The sequence below is a fragment of the Argopecten irradians genome, chromosome 7 (assembly GCF_041381155.1).
Source record: "Argopecten irradians isolate NY chromosome 7, Ai_NY, whole genome shotgun sequence".
Taxonomy (NCBI): Eukaryota; Metazoa; Mollusca; class Bivalvia; order Pectinida; family Pectinidae; genus Argopecten; species Argopecten irradians.
In genome coordinates, this window is record NC_091140.1 from 18,984,865 (window position 1) to 19,008,482 (window position 23,618).

The window sequence follows — 23,618 nt, forward strand, 5'->3', positions numbered from 1 at the left end:
GGTTAATTCGATATCCCCAGATGTCAGTAACGTAGAAGAAATACTATAGAAGAAAGAAGAAATAATGTAATAATATATAAGAAATATAGAATAGAAGACCCGGTTCACGTAAGTTGAGCACATACCGTAAATATGATAGTTTTTCCGACAAGCTATTGTACTATTAAGGTAAGCATGCTATTGTAAGAGCGATTTGAGTAGTTATAGACATAAAAATGCCTTACTCCAATTACGCACGCCGTTTGTGTGTTAGGGGACAGTGATCGATGTTTAAATCTCACCCAGTAGACTTTTTCTGGCATATCACCAACTGCAATTAGGTCGGGTTTGTTTTCGATATGTTCACAAATTTTATTTCATTCTTAGACTAAGTTGTCACTTGAAACCTACATGTATTGGCTGTATTGATTTGGTAAATAATATAAACGAAATGCGAAACTCGTCGGATTCAATAGGTTACGTTTATCGTAGGAGCGTTGTATAGCCGAGTTGATCAGTGGTGTATGGTAGGTAAGCTATGTACACGTACAACACCATGTAAATCGCCGTCATTATACATCGCCACTAGGACAGGAACAACACCATACTTACAGGTAAGAATTGGTTTTCAAATAATTTAAGATTGCCAGCAGATATCGTTTATGATGTTGTATTCGTTGTGTCCAACTCTTGACAATGTAAGAACGTTGGTATTTCATAAGGATAACTATTTATTTCAGTTACATACTTAAACCGAATCTGTAAAAAGAGATTTGTAATGTCGTAAAGTTTGCAAAGTTACTAGTTTACCGTTTATACTACACTTATGACCCTCTGAACAATTGATTTGAATTAAAAATTGACAGTTTTCATAACGCGGATAGTCTTGTTTTCCGCCATCGTTAGATCTAATCACCGTGCGGTAATTGACTTTAACTGCGCCAGACGGCGCATAGATACATAAATACTGTAACAGACAGTTATTTCGCATTTGTTTGGCGTCGTAATTTTATCTAAGGACATCGATTTAAATTTTCTTATCTAATTTTAAGATTTTTTTATGTTTCAGAAAGGTAGTGGGCCTTTCAAACAGTTTTTTAGGAAGACCACATTTCAACTTCAGATCATTAATTAAATGATACCTAAACGTTTCATTAGACATTTGTATTACCAAATAATCTAACTAATCGTCGATCTCCATGACATGTTCTTTCTTCCATGAAGTGTTATTAAATGGTTCTGTCTCAATCGCGTCAAAGATTAATTTGCTGGAACTAACATAATAAGATGTACTGTGTATCTTCCATTCCCAAGGATAAAGGCAAGGTTTAACATTCCAATTTTATCCGTGACTATTTACTCGGTAAAACTTTAGCATTATTTTCACGGGTTTTACTGTTAAAGACTGTTAAAATAACACACATTTTTCATGTAAGACTTGAAATTTAGTATGACTTGCAATAAACATGCAGTCGTGGTTTTCTTCACACTTATTTCAAAATGACGAGGTATATCATATTTGCAAAATTGTAATAATAGGACGATGTTAGAGAGAAGAATACACTTTCTTATGTGAATATGCAGGATAGCGATGCTTTCGGGTGGAATATCCCTTTCCTTCATACCCACACGTTAGTCTTATAATAACGAATACGAGAGGGTGATTTAAGTGAAGCGGAAAACATGTGAATACGTTTGTTTTCATTTGATATTTGCGTTCATGTATATAAAAGAATTGTTGTACTTCTTCGAGACAATGCCTGAAGATCTATACCGACCCGTGTTGTGTATTTTGCCCAAAGACGATACTATTTTGGATTATACATGCACTAACACAGTACACAGACACACCTTTACACACGCACAGTATAGCATTACTCCGAGAACAACATGTGTCAAGATTTTGACTGTTAAACTATTTTAAAGAATGCAATGCTGCTGAAAAGGACGCTGAAAATGTTCATGTCTTAATTGAGTTTAATGATAACCAGATTAACCATGAAATAAATAATTATATAACTAGAGATGAAGTTGAAAGAACTATCAAGTTTCTAAAATCTAATACATGTGCTGACGATAAGTTTTTAAATGAATATATTAAATATTCAGCTCCAAAAATGTTAGATCTTTATGCCAAATTATTTAATTTTATTTTTGATAGTGGTAAAATACCGGAACAATGGTTAGAGGGTTGTATAATTCCAATATATAAAAATAAAGGTGCAGTTAATAATCCTAAACACTTTAGACCAATCACAATTGTTAGTTGCCTTGGAAAATTGTTTACATGTATATTGAATGAAAGACTCCAAAGGTACTCCGAACAATATAATGTTATATCGGAAAGTCAAGCTGGCTTCCGAAAGAAATACTCGACGTTGGATTATATTTACGTTTTCTGCTCTCTAATTTTTCTTACAAATATGTTGAAAAAGAAGCTATTTTGCGTTTTTATTGACTTCGAGAAGGCTTTCGATAAAATATGGAGAAAAGGTTTGTGGAATAAACTATTAATTAATAATGTGAATGGTAAAATGTACACGGTCATATATAATACGTATCAAGGAATTAAATCTAAAATTAACTTCAATGGTCGTCAATCAGGGTTTTTTCCATGCGATATTGGATTGAGACAAGGGGAAAATTTATCCCCCTTTTTATTTAGTTTGTATCTTAATGATATAGAAGATTTTTAATATTAAAGGCATTGAATGTCTAAGCAATAAATTTGAAATGGATCTTCGTATGTATATAAAGCTTTTCGTTCTATTGTATGCAGATGACACAATTCTATTTTCCAATAATCCTACTGATCTTCAAAATCAGCTTGATTTATTTAGTGAATACTGTATTCGCTGGAAATTAAGAGTGAATAGTGATAAAACCAAATGTATGGTGTTTTCATTAAATGATAATGAAAGGTTAAAATATATGGTTGATATTTTTTAATGAGCTAATTCATTTCATCTCTGATCCTATCAAATAAAATCTCAACATCAATAATTCGAATGTAACTAAAAATTTGTAAATCTCAAATGTATATATATATGCTTGAATTCACAACTGGAGCCTTCAATTTAACCCCACCATACTATCATATGACATATCATACAGAATCTGAAGACTTTTGGACGACATGGGTTTAAGTTCCAAATTGTCCTTAATTTTCACAAAACCTACTCCACTATCTAAAGGCACTAAATGTGTGCTTCTTGTTCCATTGTTTCATACAAAAATGGAATAATGACATTTTTTGTTCCTCAAAGTCAATTTGCTATAGAATATACAAAAACTAATGTAATTTTGAAAAATATTTTGATATATTAAATGATAATGAAAGAATTTTAATGTGTAAATTTAGAACAAGTAATCATAAATTCCTTGTGGAGTCTGATAATTGGATTAATATGAATTATCAAAATAGAATTTGTATTTATTGTGATACCAATGATATTGGTGATGAATTCCATTATTTAGTAAAGTGTCCGTTTTGGACCTTAGAAAGGAAATTATATGTTAATGAGTACTATCACACCATACCAAATATCATAAAACTTCCACAGCTTATAAACTCAAAGAATATAAAAATAATGAGAAATTTATGTAAATTTATCAAAGCTATGTTTAAAAAAAGTCATATTATTTTTCCTCCTTCTATGTTGCATTTCTTGACTGTTGTAAATATGTTTCTCTACACAATGTATTTTGTACAGAGACTAATAATAAAGTTTGAAGTTTGAATTGTAATAACGAATACGAGAGGGGGATTTCAGTGAAGCGGAAAAACATGTGAATACGTTTGTTTTCATTTGATATTTGCTTACCTTTATATAAATGTATTGTTGTATTTCGTCGAGATAATGACTGAAGATCTTTACCGACCCGTGTTGTGTATTTTGTCTAAAGTCGGAGTAGTTGACTTTACTGTGATAAAAAGGCAATTGTGGTCAAAGTATTGTGTGAATCTTATCGTGTGTATATTGTCTTGCATAACGCACCTCGCCCGCGTCAAATGAGTAAAACCGCTATTACAATATTGTGTTTACGTTATAAGGCGCACGATATTTTCCGATTTTTTTTTATAAGATAAGATTTTATCAAATATTTAACGTCAGTGACACCAACTCGGGTATGGGTATTGTGTACATATTGTACATATTTACTCGTTTAGCTTTACGGTCTCAATTATTTTTGTAACAATGATGTTTAATTTGTTTATATTCTTTGTTTTTATGTTTCATAGTCATTGTAGAATAATATATTAACATGTTGGTTATGTTACAGAATCAGCCTCACCGAAATGTCTCCTTAGAAACAATAGATGACACGACAACCATTTTTAAATCACAGATTATGGTTGGATACGTCTGAGAATGCTTAAATTTCGAAAACAATATTTTGCTTAAAGGCCTATGAAATGTAAACGAGATTGATAAGTTTGTTTATTCGCAAAAGTTATCGGCATACCGTTAATGCTACGTTTGTCAACACATTCTGAACAATTAAATTAAATTAAAATAAATGCTAACTTTCATAACGCGGGTCGTCTTATGTTTCCTGTCGTCGTCCTTATTGCCGAGCTATCACTGCGCCAGACAACATAACAGAGAAATGATTCTTTACTGTTAACCTACATATTAATGACAGAAGATCATCAATCAGGAAATCTTGCATTTGTTTGGTGTTGTAGCCTCATCCTAGGCCATCGATATTATGTATTTTCTTATTTAATTACTGTTTTAAAAACACACATTTTTCGGAAAGTTAGCGGACCTTTAAAATATTTGTTCTGTAAATGTAAATAATAATTCATTATGAAATGAATTGAATCTCTTCTTCAATATCACATAATGTTCATAAGTTGATATCTTCTCTGAGAGCTGATATGTCTTCGGCTTTCAGTTTTAAGATTATGCGATGATATCGGTGTTTTAGATATATATGTAGGTTTCTTTAGATAGCACTCTAGGTTAAAATACAAAACGTCATTGGTTTATATATTACTCCTCACATCTTAAAGGTATAAAAATAATTAGTTTTTAATTAAGATTAGCTTGTATAATGTTTTCCCTTCTAAGCTGCATGTCCAAAGATATCCGAAACATAATCTGTTATTAGTATAGGTACAATCCATTCGTCGTAATAAGATTTCAGAATAAAATTTACTTACATTATGCAACGGTTATCTACCTTATTCTCAAACATATGACGACTAGTTATTGTAACCCACTCTCAAACATTAAAAAAAAAAAAAAAAAAAAAATACGAAAAAGTATACTTTCTAAACGTCTAAGGCTAGCCCATTTCTTTTGTAGGTATGCACAAAGCCGCTGAGCTATTTATGAAAACACCAGAGTTCACCTGTGTACTCTAGAATCTAATAACCGGCTATACACGTGTCACAAACAAATTAAAACAGAATGACCCTAAATATTGAAATAATTCATAATTCTGAAATAAGTTATTTATCAATATACTTCTACAAATCATTTAACAAAAATTGTAATGCACCTGGTGATTCATAGCTTCTGTGTTCATCAATATAAGAATGGTGATCATGCGTTATTCAATAGATGGACAGTTTTCATTTATAAAGTTGAGTTCACAAACAGACCTTACAAAATCGGGAAATAATACGCCTTGAAAGAGCCCAATTTTGTTAATTTGCTAATTTCGATATTTTATGATATATGCTTTTTTTCTCTTAATGCAAGTTTAATTTTTATACTTTTCAATATCCAATTCCCTGAAATAATTCTTCAATTAATTTGGTTCAAAGGTTTATTTTATAAGCAAGATCTGATGCTTTCTTAGAGTAAAACAAGACAATTGTAGAGATTTTTATTTTTTAAATCTCCAGTAAACAGGTTATTATTCTTATTCCGCTTTAAAAGTCATAAATCCAAAACTGATGTAAACAATTTGCCCATACAGGAGACGTAGTATTATCACCACCTTTCGTATGAATATGCACTATTCTAACATATGGCCAATTTTCTAGGAAAAATCCAGAATCCTATAGTTCTGCAAAAAGTTGTAAATTTAATATAGAGAAGAAGAATGACTTCGTAATCGTAGAAAAGATGGTCGTGAAACTGTTATACTATTCTTTTATACGTTTTGTTTATAATTTAAATTTTCATATCAAAATCAACATTGCATCAATTGTATTATTTCTTCTATATCTTTATTCATAGAAACATCAAGATGAGGCTTACCTTTTTACACAAGTTTGCCTTAGTGGCCCTGGGCTCTGTCTTCATTATGTGTTTACTATTTGGACGGTACACGAAACAACATGTGTTTCTCACTGCTACGGTACCGGGACCCACCTCTGCTTTGCAATATGCACTTAACAATGTGAGTTTATCCATATTCAATAGATCTTTGTTTACAACAACTGGAAATTAATTTACTTCAGTTATTGAAATTACGCTTGATGATGTGAATGGAAGCGTTCGCAGTGTTCAAATGTGTAAGTTTCCGTATAAACTCACATTATACTAGTAAGGTATTCCATCACGCCTGATTGAGAATAGAATATTTTCGGAACTAAGTAGATCCGCTCGTTATCTATGAAGAATAAAAATACACAAAATACGATGACTGTTCTTTTCCTTGTTTACTGTATGTGTAGACATGTATTCTCACTCCTGCAATAAATGAGACCGCAAAACCAAATGATTTCTCATAGACGACAATGTTTGCCATGTCCGTCCAGGTTAGATATTCAAGTCTGGTCAACCGTCACTGATTTTAATGAAGGTCTAATATCTTGCTAAACCTTAAGGTGGGGGTGCCATCTTGTGTTAAATTCCGCACCAAAAATTGACCCAACTTTTCACAAAATTCCATTATTGATTACCTCCACCTGTCAGAAACAAACTTGACAGAATTTTAAATTTTCCTAACATATGTTACATGCACATGTATTGCCCTACCGACAAATTAAACATTTGAAACTGATGTACCCTACATTCACCTCTCCATGGAACCTTGTGTCTAAACGTGGGTTTTCCAGAAATCTATTTTTGGTTTGATTCTGCGGTCCCTATAGGTCTTGATCTTGGATATCCAGGATACACTTGATCAGCAAATAATAATAACATAAAAAATATAATATAAAAATATAATATAAAAATAATATATTATAAGAATTATGTAATATAAAAATGATACAACATAAAAAAATAATATAAAAAATGAAATATAAGATATATACATATAATACGTTAAATTTGATTTTATTTTCTTGTGTCACGTCATTATTTTCCAGGTAGATCTTTTCAAAGACGACGACATTCTTCAAAAAGAAATACGCCAGGATGCCGCTCTAACAATCAAACCCGCAGACCACCAGGAAATACGCCGAATCGTGCAAAGTGGCCTCAAAGACGTTAATGCTAAGAGTTTAGGGCAGTTGCCTAGAGAGATGATCGCAGAGATCTACCATAGGTAAGTTGTTGTTTGATGCAATGCCCTACGCCGGTCAGTTCTCAACGTTGAAAAATGGCTCGAGGTCAATTTTCAACGGAGGTCCATTTTCAACGTTAAACCGGCTAACGTGAGAATATATCATCCACGCAAATACGACCTTTCTGACTTCAGTTTGCTCGTTGAGTTTTTACGTTGAGCATAGTAAACATCTTTCAGTAATCGTTTCGTGTTCCCATGACCATTGAATTGTAAGGTTTTTTTTTCTGTAGATGTGACTTTTACCCATTGTTTACTCAAATTATTCTTCCAATATTGCTTATATTTAGACTTCACATTAGGTCAATGGTCTTTAAACATATGAAGTTTAGGTTTCATTTCATCAATACTGTCGTCTACTTGTAGTTTAGTAACTGTGTATTGTTTTAAAAGGCCATCTTTTACCAAAACGCCAGCAACGCTATGGTAAATTCGTGTCAAATTCAGAAAATATTTTTGTCATCCTCCATTCATCGTATAAAATAAGTTTTGATATTGAAATATTTTCTTATTGATTAACATGGTTATTTAAAGTTAAGTTTAGCTTTTTTAAAGTTCTCAATATAAGTTTGTTAACATATGCTATTATATTAAACACGTAATGCATTACATATGTCTCTCGGAGGTACCAATATGTGAACAAGATGTTCTGCTACTTGTGTGACAGGAATCCATTTTGTATTTTAGGTACATGAACACGTTGCAATTTCTCTGCCACAACAAAGATATGATTGGAGGTGTGCTTTCGGGTCGGTACGCGTGTTCGGGCTTCTCTACAAACGGCAAATGTCTCGTGTACCTGATCACGTGAGTATAATGACGTCACTCGGGACATCTTGTTCCTTGTAGCTCTTGAATTGCAATACCACTAACAGTTGGTTAATTCAATAAAACTTATTTGAAGGAATAATTGCTGTGAGCAATCGCACATTTTTTTAAATTGTTTTTATCCCGATTTGTAATTATTGTTGCTTCTATTTTCTGGAAAGAAAATGTATAGTGGATATAACGGTTTGATAATTTAGAGGAGAAAACGTTTAATTTAATCATCTGGCCCCAGGATAATGAAACAAACTGAGACTTTTAGAAGTTTTTGCTTAGCCAATCAAAATGATGTTACTTCTTTTAACGTAATCTTTGATTGGCTCAGTAAGTCTTTACTTAAGACTGCCTTAGTCTTCAGGTAGTTTCATGTCAATTTCCAGTCAATTACAGATGATTTTTTTCTGGTTAAATTTACCTATAACGAACAAAAAGTCATTTTAGGTCAAAACCTTGACCTGAAATTTATATGAAATTGACCTTAATTTCACATGAAGAAAATGTTTAGGTGAATTTCAGGTAGAAACTACCTGAAATTGACCTGAATTCAAGGTGAATTTAACCTGAATTAAGGTGAATTAATGTAAATTTCAGGTAGAATTGACCTGAAAGTGACCCGAATTGAATTTATGTGACTTCAGGTCAATTTCATGACCTGAAAAAAAAATTCATGTAAAACTGATATCAATTTTAGGTAAATTTTAGGTAAATATTTTTTTCATGTCAAATTGACATGTAGCGTCTTTTTACGTATTCGGAACATTTACTGAAAATTGAGGATACATAGATGCAATACATTCTGATCACTGGGAATTGTACATGACACGATTATTGTGAGCTTTCGTTTTAACCTTAACCTTTATTACAGGGATGGTAAAGTCAGCACCTTCTTTGAGCGTGATGTCGAAAACATTTATAAATGTGGAATAAAACGTATAAAAGCCAGGTAGGTATATAACCTTCAAAATGTAATTTTGACAAACCTGTTCCTACACGTAGAATGACTCTCTTTTACAGCACTGTTCCAATGTGTTCTGTGATCTTATTTATGAAAGATATTATTTATTATTTTGTTTTGTAAATTTCAGTGATATGCGAAATGAACTTGCGAGTTTGAAAAAAGACATACCTCTGACAGACCAATTGACTGTGGAGGTAAAATCCAGATTCATTACTAATTTTAACTGTTACAATGATAATGTTTAAAGTATACATGTTTATTGTATATATATGTGTGTAATGTATGTTTCTATCTTAATCATGTGCAAGACGAGCTGCTAAGCTCAATATGTAATCAAGTTCAAATAAAATTTATTACTATTATTAAAGTACAATAAAGGCATAGAATAACGAAAAAAACAATTCTGACATATAAATTCGTGTTCATGGCATGTAACAATCACGCAAACTGATGATACGGTCAAATTATGTCTTTTCAATTATTTTTTCTTATAATCCATATAACATGATGAAACAAATGTGAAATTATTCGCAATAGGTTTTTCCCGGTGAAGTTTTCCCTGATGTCGCTTTCTTAAATCTCCGCGAATGGATCCACTCGCAAACATATCAATACGTTTATATTTAGACGAAAGATGTGCAGCAGAAAATAATCACTTCGAGAAGGAGTTTATAATTAAACAAAGTTATACCGTGGGGAAATTATCCCTACGTGAAGGAGTTTATAATTAGACTAAGTTATACAGCTGGGAAATTATCACTACGCGAAGGAGTTTATAATTAGACTAAGTTATACAGTGGGGAAATTATCACTACGCGAAGGAGTTTATAATTAGACTAAGTTATACAGTGGGGAAATTATCACTACAGGAAGGAGTTTATAATTAGACTAAGTTATACAGTGGGGAAATTTTCATTACACGAAGGAGTTTATAATAAGACTAAGTTATACGGTGGGAAAATTTTCACTACTCGAAGGAGTTTATAATAAGACTAAGTTATACAGTGGGGAAATTATCACTACGCGAAGGAGTTTATAATTAGACTAAGTTATACAGTGGGGAAATTATCACTACGCGAAGGAGTTTATAATTAGACTAAGTTATACAGTGGGGAAATTATCACTACGCGAAGGAGTTTATAATTAGACTAAGTTATACAGTAGGGAAATTAACACTACGCGAAGGAGTTTATAATTAGACTAAGTTATACAGTGGGGAAATTATCACTACGCGAAGGAGTTTATAATTAGACTAAGCTATACAGTGGGGAAATTATCACTACGCGAAGAGTTTATAATAAGACTAAGTTACACGGTGGAGAAATTATCTCTACGCGAAGGAGTTTATAATTAGACTACGTTATACAGTGGGGAAATTATCACTACGCGAAGAGTTTATAATTAGACTAAGTTATACAGTGAAGAAATTTTCATTACACGAAGGAGTTTATAATAAGACTAAGTTATACGGTGGGAAAATTTTCACTACTCGAAGGAATTTATGATTAGACTACGTTATATAGTGGTGAAATTATCCCTACGCTAAGGAGTTTAAAATTATTCTAAGTTAAACCGTAGGAAAATTATCACTACGCAAAGGAGTTTATAATTAGACTAAGTGATATAGTGGTGAAATTATTATTAGGAAGGAGTTTATAATTAGACTAAATTATACAGTGGGAAAATTATCACTACACGAAGAGTTTATAATTAGACTAAGTTATACATTGAAAAAAAAATCAATACGTGAAGGAGTTTATAATTAGACTAAGTTATATAGTGGGAAAATTATCACTACGTGAAGGAGTTTATAATTAGACTAAGTTATACAGTGGGAAAATTATCACTACGTGAAGGAGTTTATAATTAGACTACGCTATACAGTGGGAAAATTATTACTACGCGAAGGAGTTTAAAATTAGACTAAGTTATACAGTGGGGAAATTATCACTACGTGAAGGAGTTTATAGTTAGACTAAGTTATACAGTGGGGAAATTATCACTACGGGAAGAAGTTTAAAATTAGACTAAGTTATATAGTGAAGAAATTTTCATAACACAAATAAGTTTATAATTAGACTAAGTTCTAGAGTGGGAGATCATCACTACGCGAAGGAATTTATGATTAGACTAAGTTATGAAGTGGGAAAATTTAACAAACTTATATAGTGGGAAAGTTTTCACTTCGCGAAGGAGTTTATAATTAGACTAAATTATATAGTTGGAAAATTATCACTACACGAACAGTTTGAATGCTGACTTAGCAAAATGTTTCAGCTCGAAAATGTCCATGTTTGGAGTACATATAAAACTATCCATGTCTACAGTATATATAATCATAGATTTATAAATTCCAGGACAGAATCGACGTCCTCATTATAAATGGTGGTGACTCGGGCGTCATTGCTGATGGACTACTCAAACGAGGGGCTCTACGTCACGTCGATCAGTTGTCTGTGGACTTCCTTTTAGTGAATAACGTCACGTCCGGTGAAAGCTACACTAAACATATACTCATACTAAAAGCCCTGTACGAGGAAGGGTTTAGAATCTTCCATTTTGGACGAGATCAACGCCATATTTTTGAAAACAATCCTTGGCGTACGGGCGGATATACGCTGAACTTGGTATGATTTCTCTCGCTCATTGAAATAACGTTTGTTGGTTTTTTTCAAATAGTTCATTGGATACTTCAAACGTACTTTTTTTCAGTGGTAGTTTTATTTTAGCGCTTTCGCGTTGCCTTTGAAGCGCCAATTCATATACAGGCCTAAAATTTGACAGCGCTAAAATTAGTACGTTTCAAGCCCTTATAGATAAAATATAGGGAAATAAACGGAATTTGTGTTTTCGTCTACTCGAAAAATTGTCAATATAATGATATATTTATATTACTTCATATGAATTGACGAATGATCTATACTTTTATAGTCAAGACTTCTGAAGTCAATACTTTTGTAGTCTAACAAACATGCTGTTGTTTTTTTGTACCAGATGAGAGAAAGAAGAGTAGATGACCCAATTACCATTCCTAAATCGGATAAAATTACAAATAGGACGGAAAAGACGGTGATGAGTAAATTGTTCAGGTATGTAAATAATTTGGCCAATTCACCACAATTATATATTTACACTTGCTAGGCTTGTTTACTATACGCAAGTACTAGCCGATTTTGTTTACCATAACTGCATGGTAACATTGAACTTTGAACTTGTGTATGAAAATGTTCTATGCAACTTAAAGGGGCTACTTTTTTTTAAAAGAAACACATGGCTTTGTTTACATTTTGACACAACATTACGTGTATATTGTTGTTTTTCATAGAATTTTGGGAAAATGTAAAAAAAATACATATATGTTTTATATTTATATATGATACAAACATTTAAAAAAAACAATTGTATAAAGAAACGGGAAAAATATCCACAAATACATTACCCATCGAACACAAGTGAAAATGTTCCGGCTGTAGATGGCGATGTATCTAAGCGTAGATTATATAATCACATGGCTCCCAAGCATGTAATATCGTCAAGTCAGACATCAATCTCAAACACGTTAAGCTACTTAAACATCGGTGTTTTGACAACTTCGGCAAACTCCAGTGTGTAAGCGTGCGTCAGCTTCGCCTCGATGCACAAAAACGGTCACCGAGTTCACACATGTGGTCGAGTACAAATTCTTTATGTTATTACGCTATATACTAACTTTTAGCAAAAGTTAATATATATTTATTTAAAGTTTTGATCTGATGAAATAAAATTTTCTCTGAAATTGACTTTGTTTGCCATGTTTATTTTACAATGAAATTTTGAACTTTGTTGTCGTCGCGGATGAATAAGTTTACCTTACGTGAAGAGTCATCTTTCGCTGTTCAATTGAGTTAGCTCCTCCCACTTTTGACCGACTTTTATTGAATAATTACGTCAAATTCAAATGACGATTTTATAGCATAAAATATAAATAAAAAAAGTCGTATGAGTGTAAATATAGGGATTGGATTTCGCTTTTATGATAACCAAGCTTGTATGGAGCAATTGCTCTAAGAATATATTCAATATGGGGCGCTAACCCATAGAATATATTCTTAGAGGAATTGCTCCATACAAGCATGGTTAACATAAAAGCGCAATCCAATCCCTATATGTAGGATGTGCATGTAGAAACAATAAATAAATACATTTGTAAGTTGTTATCGAAACTAACAATGAACATATCGAGAGAATCCCTAAAGTGTATGCAGAATCGAACCAGGGCCAAGGTTCATGAACATTCGATTCCTTACTTATAAAGAAGAAAGATAAAAAACATATGGTCTATGGACACCAATGCAAATGTAGACCAAATTTGTCTAACTTCAAACTAATATAGAGATCGGACACCAACAAACCAAGTTATATAAAACCTACCAATTTCTTATCACAAAGTGTACACAGTTTTAATTCACGTTCATCTATTGATGTTGACGCGAAAACAAATGATTTATGTATAAAATATATATATCCTGTCATTTTAACTTATTGTTTACATGTTTTAGTACAGAAAAAATACCCAACAGTTATCACCGAATTACCATAGTAAACACTAGATAAACAATGCTGACTATATACATGTAGCTGTATTAACCTGTTTGTCTAATTGTACAGCAATATAGATTGCTATAGAAAGAAAAATAACTTTAGTTGTCAATTTCAAGACCAAAGGAGCAATAGCAATCGACAATGTCAATAAGTGCATTAACATATGAAAATCATCACTGGCACCCAGGATTTTTTCAGTATACGTTACTTTGATAAATACTCTGTTTAAATGTTGCCATAGTTACCTGCTGTCGAGCGAGGTCCTCTGTCGAGAGTTATTACGGGTTGGTAATATTGGCGACGGCGGCTGGGATGTGTGTGTCGATGATAAATATAGACCTTGCTCGCCATGTTTAGTCTACTCATTCGGGTAAGTATTAGATATATCTCTTGTGGTCGTAAAGTAAACACTTGATCCAAACCACTATATTCAAATTTATTCGGGGATTTTTTTTTAAAGTAATTATTAAGGGTGTACTCCTCTGAGAAGTCAAAATTTTCTTGTATTAAACTTTTTTTCTCATATAAATTTTTGGAAAGAGGAGTTCATACCATGAAAGAAAATGGAAGAAAAAACATATGTCCGTGTGCTCGTTTTTGAGTTATTGTCACTCAAAGATACCAAAATGACAAAATAGTGGATTTTATTGGAATTTCGCCGTTTTGACCACATACACTAGAATTTAAAGCCATAATTTCCTAATGAGGTGTTTGATATGTATGGATGTTTGTAGAATTTATTTTCCAGTAGTCTTCATTAAAAATATATCAGTTATGATTAATAAGAGTCATATTTTTTCTCAAAATAACAACATATGCTACCCCTACCCCTTAATTTTGAGCTCCAAAATGCACCATTTTCAGCCATTTTTTGTCAAATTTAATACTTTATAGAAAAAGTTCTGGTATTAAACTTTTGTCAATAGTTTGCATATCAATAGGGAAAGGGTTGTTCTTTCTTAATCAGGCAGAAAAATGGGGGGTCCGTGTGCTTACTTTTTTGCCCCATTTAAATATATGTTATTTTTCAATATTTTTGACTGAAAAATAAAAGTGCTCAAATTACCATTAAATGTAAAAATAAAGTGACAAAAGTGTATCATTTCACACATTAATGTTCAATATTTTAATTAACATGAACCCAGTGAAGATTTACAGCAAAAATTAAATCGATACAGCTGAAAATGCTGACGCTGTGATGATTTAAGTTAAAACAATTTAAGTAAAAAATGGGAAAACGATGGCTCTTCTCAAAGCCAAAAAAGACACAATTTCAAAATGGCCGCCAAATGGGCCATTTCTAAAAATCGCTGTGTAAAAAAATCTACTAAAAATAGAAATGTAATTTTTTGACAAAATTTGCTCCAGACCACATGTTACAGATATTGATAAATCGTATTTGAAAATCTCATAACGTTTTTGATCTATGTCGAAACGAGACTTTAACGGGACTGAAACCACAGAAGAATACATCCTTAAGCCCGTTATATCAGCCAATCAAAGCCGACGTTACAAACGGTGACGCTTTTTCATTTGATGATTAAATAAAACTTAAACCAATGAAAAAGCTCATTTCAATAAAAAATGATTAATTGTTATTTATCACATCGTTTCATCTGTTCTATTGAAGGATAAAAGATGACTGGTCATTTGATGATAGAATAGCTTCGCGGTTCGGGTGTGAAGTGCACAGCTTTGATCCAAGGTATGTATTGTTTGGGGTGCTATCAAGCAGTTTAATACACTGTAAAATAAACTGTTTGCGTGTATAAGATTAAGCTTATGCCCCGAATTATTAGAAATGGCGAAAAAAATATCACGGTAAAATATTTCAGCTAAAAGAGATTTTCATTTATAGATGGTTTACAACAGAGTAACAACAGCGGTAACAATCGTTATTTTTTAATTATCAGTATTCGTTGCTGCATAACATAAGCTACGTGTATAAGTTGCATTTACTGAAAAAACACAGATTTTATTTTTATGAAAACTAATCGTTGCATTAAATACTAAATAAAATGATAATTCATTCGGAGTTACTTTCCATTGTTTCCCTCGGTACTGAAGGAATGAATCGACAGGGAAAGTAATCAAGATCGCACCAGATTCTTTAATTTATCTTATATGTTCTGGCAAGGCGATATTTTGTACAGTGTCCGTCTGATAATAAACTATCTTAAATTAAGATTGTATTTTGATCTAAAATGGACATACAATCAAGTTTGACAATATCATTGATATCATTGAAGCACAAAAAACGCATTTCTGGGAAAAACATAGATCTACATAGATCTGTAGTATCTTTTTGATGCAAATAAATACTTTCTGTAAATTTTCCTCTGGTGATTTTAAGATTTTGAACACGACTTTATTGATATGTTAGACTTTTCATCATTATAGTAGCGATTACATTTCCGTAACCTCCTTAACATAGCCTCTCTTACGAATCGACATGTTGTGTTCTTAGTATTGGACTGACAGACCATAGACGTTCCAAACTACAATGGTACCACAACCTTGGTTTGTCCGATAAAAATGGCGCCATCGAAAAGAGAGGTATCCAGTGGAATATGATGAACATGAAATCGATCCGGACGTCACTTGGACATACCAATGTAAGTATCTAACAAACTTCCATACCGCAGGCATTGGTTTTTTACCAAACAGCGGGCTATATAATTCCTCGCATTAAAAACCGCCACGGCCTCAAATCTTCAAAATACATTTTGAACTTCTTTTCATGTTATAACCTTTGGACGGCCGTATCGTATTTATGCGTAATTATGCATTTGCCTCATTTCATGCACCCTTCTAAAGCCCAACTGAGACCCTTGAAAACTAAATACTAGATTTTTGAAAAGGACATGTTCATCACTATGCATTAGTGACGTCACAAATCACCTTTGAACGTGCCCAAATAAGTCAAAAATTGAGGTATGAAATCCGGATTTTAGTATGTGCCCGAAAACCTGTCGTTGTGAGCTTTATCAAGATACAGACAGGCAGATGATCTTAAACGATAGAAGAGATATCAAAGTAAGAGAAAATAGAGAGAAAGGGGAAAAAGGGGAAAATAGCACCGATTAAAAAAAGTTCCGTGCGTGGTGACCTTTAGGGACCTTCCGGTGACTGTTTTTGCTTTTTGCAGTGTATACTGTTTGTTATTATCGTTAAAATGGCATCAAACCGAAATTTAGATGCAAACTGCTTTCATAAATGACATTTGTTACAACCTACTATCATAATTGAGTCAGGTTCGAATCCTGCTGGCCGTCGAAAGGATATCGGTGAGATTAAGCTTAATTTAGCCTGAAATTGTCCTGACATGGTCCCGACCAAGTGTTCGGGTAGATTCGAAATCCAAGATGGCCGTCATAACCTCCATCTCAAAACACTTTTTGAACTTTTCAAGTTTAACCAGGGCGATTCAACTGAAACTTGCCAGAAATGATCATGACAGAGTCCCAACCCGACGAGAAATAACCAGACAACCGCAATCTTTTAAAGCATATTATGAAGTTCTGCTCAAGTTTTAACCGTTTTTACCCGTGATGATTAGCAGAAACTTTCCTGAAACGATCCCGAGATGAATCTGAGCAAGTGTTATTATTTGGTAGGGTCGGTCCGCAAAACACCTTGTTGTAAAACACATTTTATTATTCTCCTTTTCTACTGGCGCTGAAAATTTGTCTGAATATAAAGGAAGGGCAGCCCAAAAAGTGGTGTTATTTTAGACACCACAAAGCATTTCTTGTGTGTTCAAAGTTCCTGATGGATGTAATAGTCACAACTTAAAAAAAGTATTTTCCTACTTAACGGTTGCCAATGTTTACAGATGACCATTCAGACCATTGTGTCTCTTATTACATATCTTATGTTTTTTATGAATACTTGATGTAATGATTGTTGATGTATACCAATGAAGACCGTTTTGTACAAAAAGTTGTGGTATACAATTTTGTGGACGAATACAATTTTTGTACAATTAGTCCATGGATCTTTATTAAAGCACATTACTCATTTAGTTCATTTTATATTTTGATGACCAGCGTTCTGTAAGCAGCAATATTTTATCAGTAATCATATTTCAACTCTTTTTCACCAAAACATGTTTATGTTATGTTCGTTTCCTCAACGACGTTAATAAACAAATAGTATTTATCGGGAATTAATCATTATTTTTACTGGTTTCATTCTGTTATTTTTTGGTTTTGCTGGGAAAAGTCCATTGACATTATTCTATGATGCGATTGTTCAGCTGAATGGTAATATTTGCTGTTTTTCCCTAGTTTGAAATTTGGAATATTTGGATATTTGTAGTTATACCAGCTGTTACGATTCACATAGTTCTACTATTTGTTGCTAGAAAGATTCACACAGCTCTTCTAGTTGTTACAAGTGATTCACATAGTTCTTCTAGTTGTTGCTAATGATTCACACATTTCTACTAGCTGGTAGTAATGATTAACACAATTCTACTTAGTTGTTACTAGTGATTCAGTCAGTTCTACTAGTTGTTACAAGTGATTCACAGTTCTACTAGTTGTTACTAGTGATTCACAGTTCTACTAATTGTTACAAGTGATTCACAGTTCTACTAGTTGTTACTAGTGATTCACATAGTTCTACTAGTTGTTACTAGTGATTCACATAGTTCTACTAGTTGTTACTAGTGATTCACATAGTTCTACTAGTTGTTACAAGTGATTCACAGTTCTACAAGTTGTTACTAGTGATTCTGTCAGTCCTACTAGTTGTTACTAGTGATTCACAGTTATACTAGTTGTTACAAGTGATTCACAGTTCTACTAGTTGTTACAAGTGATTCACAGTTCTACTAGTTGTTACTAGTGATTCACAGTTATACTAGTTGTTACTAGTGATTCAGTCAGTTCTACTAGTTGTTACAAGTGATTCACACAGTTCTACTAGTTGTTACAAGTGATTCATCAGTTCTACTAGTTGTTACAAGTGATTTAGTCAGTTCTACTAGTTGTTACAAGTGATTCACATTTCTACTAATTGTTACTAGTGATTCAGTCAGTTCTAACAGTTGTTACTGATTCACAGTTCTACTAGTTGTTACAAGTGATTCACAGTTCTAGTAGTTGTTACAATTGATTCACAGTTCTACTAGTTGTTACAAGTGATTCACAGTTCTACTAGTTGTTACTAGTGATTCACATAGTTCTACTAGTTGTCACAACTGATTCACAGTTCTATTAGTTGTTACTAGTGATTCACAGTTCTACTATTTGTTACAAGTGATTCACAGTTCTACTAGTTGTTACTATTGATTCACAGTTCTACTAGTTGTTACTAGTGATTCAGTCAGTTCTACTGGTTGTTACAAGTGATTCACAGTTCTACTAGTTGTAACTAGTGATTCATTTAGTTCTACTAGTTGTTACTAGTGATTCAGTCAGTTCTACTAGTTGTTACAAGTGATTCACAGTTCTACTAGTTGTTTCTAGTGATTCAGTCAGTTCTTCTAGTTGTTACAAGTGATTCATAGTTATGTGATAGTTCTACTACTAGTTGTTACAAGTGATTCACAGTTCTACTAATTGTTACTAGTGATTCACACAGTTCTACTAGTTGTTACTAGTGATTCACATAGTTCTAACAGTTGTTACTGATTCACAGTTCTACTAGTTGTTACAAGTGATTCACAGTTCTAGTAGTTGTTACAATTGATTCACAGTTCTACTAGTTGTTACAAGTGATTCACAGTTCTACTAGTTTTACTAGTGATTCACATAGTTCTACTAGTTGTCACAACTGATTCACAGTTCTATTAGTTGTTACTAGTGATTCACAGTTCTACTATTTGTTACAAGTGATTCACAGTTCTACTAGTTGTTACTATTGATTCACAGTTCTACTAGTTGTTACTAGTGATTCAGTCAGTTCTACTAGTTGTTACAAGTGATTCACAGTTCTACTAGTTGTAACTAGTAATTCATTTAGTTCTACTAGTTGTTACTAGTGATTCAGTCAGTTCTACTAGTTGTTACAAGTGATTCACAGTTCTACTAGTTGTTACTAGTGATTCAGTCAGTTCTACTAGTTGTTACAAGTGATTCACAGTTCTACTAGTTGTTACTAGTGATTCAGTCAGTTCTACTAGTTGTTACAAGTGATTCACAGTTCTACTAGTTGTTACAAGTGATTCACACAGTTCTACTAGTTGTTACTAGTGATTCACAGTTCTACTAGTTGTTACTAGTGATTCAGTCAGTTCTACTAGTTGTTACAAGTGATTCACAGTTCTACTAGTTGTTACAAGTGATTCACAGTTCTACTAGTTGTTACAAGTGATTCACACAGTTCTACTAGTTGTTACAAGTGATTCACAGTTCTACTAGTTGTTACAAGTGATTCACAGTTCTACTAGTTGTTACTAGTGATTCACAGTTCTACTAGTTGTTACAAGTGATTCACATAGTTCTACTAGTTGTTACAAGTGATTCACAGTTCTACTAGTTGTTACAAGTGATTCACAGTTCTACTAGTTGTTACAAGTGATTCAGTCAGTTCTACTAGTTGTTACAAGTGATTCACAGTTCTACTAGTTGTTACAAGTGATTCACAGTTCTACTAGTTGTTACTAGTGATTCACAGTTCTACTAGTTGTTACAAATGATTCACAGTTCTACTAGTTGTTACAAGTGATTCATAGATCTACTAATTGTTACTAGTGATTCAGTCAGTTCTAACAGTTGTTACTGATTCACAGTTCTACTAGTTGTTACAAGTGATTCACAGTTCTAGTAGTTGTTACAACTGATTCACAGTTCTACTAGTTGTTACAAGTGATTCACAGTTCTAGTAGTTGTTACAACTGATTCACAGTTCTACTAGCTGTTACAACTGATTCACAGTTCTACTAGTTGTTACAAGTGATTCACAGTTCTACTAGTTGTTACAAGTGATTCACAGTTCTACTAGTTGTTACAAGTGATTCACAATTCTACTAGTTGTACTAGTGATTCACAGTTCTACTAGTTGTTACTAGTGATTTAGTCAGTTCTACTGGTTGTTACAAGTGATTCACAGTTCTACTAGTTGTAACTAGTGATTTTGTCAGTTCTACTAGTTGTTACAAATGATTCACAGTTCTACTAGTTATAACAAGTGATTCACAGTTCTACTAGTTGTTACTAGTGATTCACACAGTTCTACTAGTTGTTACTAGTGATTCACACAGTTCTACTAGTTGTTACTAGTGATTCACATAGTTCTACTAGTTGTTACAAGTGATTCACACAGTTCTACTAGTTGTTACTAGTGATTCACATAGTTCTACTAGTTGTTACAAGTAATTCACAGTTCTACTAGTTGTTACAAGTGATTCACAGTTCTAGTAGTTGTTACAACTGATTCACAGTTCTACTAGTTGTTACAAGTGATTCATAGTTCTACTAGTTGTTACAACTGATTCACAGTTCTACTAGTTGTTAGAAGTGATTCACATAGTTTCATTTGGATTGAGTGTCTAATCAGCACCAATTAATAATGTATCCCTCTATCTGTGCAATTTCCGATAAGAACTATTGTTATATATCTCGATGTTCCAGACGCTCGTGAAATGTCTCTTTCATTTGTAATTATTTTGCATGTTTCAGCGACCAATTGACATCTTAAAAATGGACATCGAGTTTTCGGAATGGATTGCTTTTCCTGACATGTTGGAAACCGGTGTTCTAAAAGATGTTCGACAGCTGTATATTGAGTTTCATTTCAAGGTTGATCGTGGCTATTTTACTGTGGTTGCCAAGTATTTTAAAATATTGAACAAGTTACACGAATTAGGATTTAGGCTTTTCTGGTCGCATCCAAATCAATTGAAGACTAATATTAGAAAGTCAAAATATGCCGAACGACAGGTGTCGTGCTGCTATGAATTATATTATGTCAACATAAATTTTTGATCAACAATTATATGTAATACTATGTACAGTAGTATGTACATTATGGATGTGTGTATAGGATTAATATATATAATTGTCTATATTTAAAGATTTTTCTGATATTTACTCGTGCTAATAGGTGAAGTCTTGGAACCTATTTTCTGCGATAATGGCGTAGTTCATTAACAAAATGGCGGCTTGCGATTATACCTATTTGTAAGGGGGATAACTCAGTAATATGCAAGAAGAAGACAGAAAATAATGCGCTATACAAGTTGATGTCATGACATGAACCCCCCTGTTTTCTTATACATTCAGATGTGAATATTACGATAATCTTGATGTCATTGATGTAGATTGATGTATAGTGGCTTCATATATCAAAGATGGTGGGACATTTTGTCAGCTTTGTACATAGCTTTTTACCGGTACTCATCTTGATCAAAAAGGTCGATATCTTTGATAAAATATACATGTTGCATGAGTTTGATAATTCAGTATAGTCGCAAACGTTATTAGCTTAGCAGTTATAATACACTTATCATCGCATCTTGAACAATTAACACAGGGAAATGAACTGATTCAATCTACTTTTAACATGTTAGCATGGTATTTAGAAATGCATTTAGACACAGGTGCTGAACTGTTTATCGACATGGAAAGACATCGAGAGGGGAGTCCGTCTTAAATGTTTATGTGAAAGGGCAATTCCCCTTGGAAGTATAGTTCCGGCTAGGAAAGTGAAACAAAATCTTGTATCACATATGTAAGAGCCAACATAAAATGTGTATTCACTTAAGATATCATGTATGTACAGGTGTGCGTCAAAGATGATGTAAAATTGATTGATTGTGTGGTATTGTACATAAAGGATCTGCCATGAGTTTTCCTTCCTATTAGATTTATGATACGAGTTTAGATTTCTTTAGCGGATTCTCACATAAGTTTGAGAACAAATTTATTTCATAAACCAATAAAGTTTACAAAACAATTACATCAATGCTTATAATTCATTTTCAGACTACTAGATTATGTAAAATACGTTTAGACGTACGATTCCATTGATTCAACGTCGACTCCTCTATTATGACGTCAGGATAACGTCAGGTTTTTGTGCCGTTCTCAGATGTTTTCTTCATAGTAGGATGAAGAAAAAGAATCTGCCAATCAGAAAGTTGGATTTAGTATGAAAGCAAATAAATATTGATTATTGTTAATATATTTGCTGATTATCTGTAAAGTTTATGGTTTCTATTATTGGATTTCCATTAGGAACATTTTCGTCGTTCAATTCGTCGTTTCTGAATAAGATTTGTAGTAAAAAAAGAATGTCGTTACTCACGCATTGCCATCTTGTTGACCGATTAGTCCCAAAACGAATTATGCACAACTGGGGCCCTAGGGAAACCTACATATGAAATTTAAGAAAGATCCCTTGTGGGAAAATAGCGGTAACAAACTTAAACTATCAAAATCCAAGATGGCCGCCTGGTGGCCATCTTATTGACCGATCAGTCCTAATATGCAATATGAACAACAAAGGCCCTAGGGGAACTTAAATATGAAATTTGAGAAAGATCCCTGCAGTGGTTTTTGAGAAACAGCAATAACAAACTTTCATTATCAAAATCCAAGATGGCCGCCTGTCGGACATCTTGTTGACCGATCGGTCCAAAAATGCAATATGCTTAACTAGGGTCATAGGGAAACCGACATATGAAATTTGAGAAAGATCCTTTTAATACTTTTTGAGAAATAGCGGTAACAATAATTGTTACGGACGGACGGACGGACCACGGAACACGGACGAAAGGCGATTTAAAATAGCCCAACATCTGATGATGGTGGGCTAAAAAGGTAGATGTATCTTGTTTCGATATAGATAAACG

The 23,618-nt window shown here is 33.0% G+C and overlaps 1 protein-coding gene across 1 annotated transcript; it reads left to right on the plus strand.

Annotated features, from left to right (window-relative positions):
- The first annotated feature begins 309 nt into the window (after positions 1-309).
- Positions 310-22,723, plus strand: LOC138327769 (uncharacterized). The gene is made up of 12 exons (XM_069274133.1): positions 310-593; positions 6,177-6,339; positions 7,256-7,434; positions 8,140-8,259; positions 9,143-9,220; positions 9,363-9,429; positions 11,593-11,862; positions 12,230-12,324; positions 14,058-14,186; positions 15,447-15,521; positions 16,284-16,431; positions 21,445-22,723. The coding sequence occupies exons 2-12, from the start codon at positions 6,187-6,189 to the stop codon at positions 21,748-21,750; spliced, it is 1,620 nt and encodes a 539-aa protein (XP_069130234.1). The 5' UTR covers positions 310-593; positions 6,177-6,186; the 3' UTR covers positions 21,751-22,723.
- The last annotated feature ends 895 nt before the right edge of the window (positions 22,724-23,618 follow it).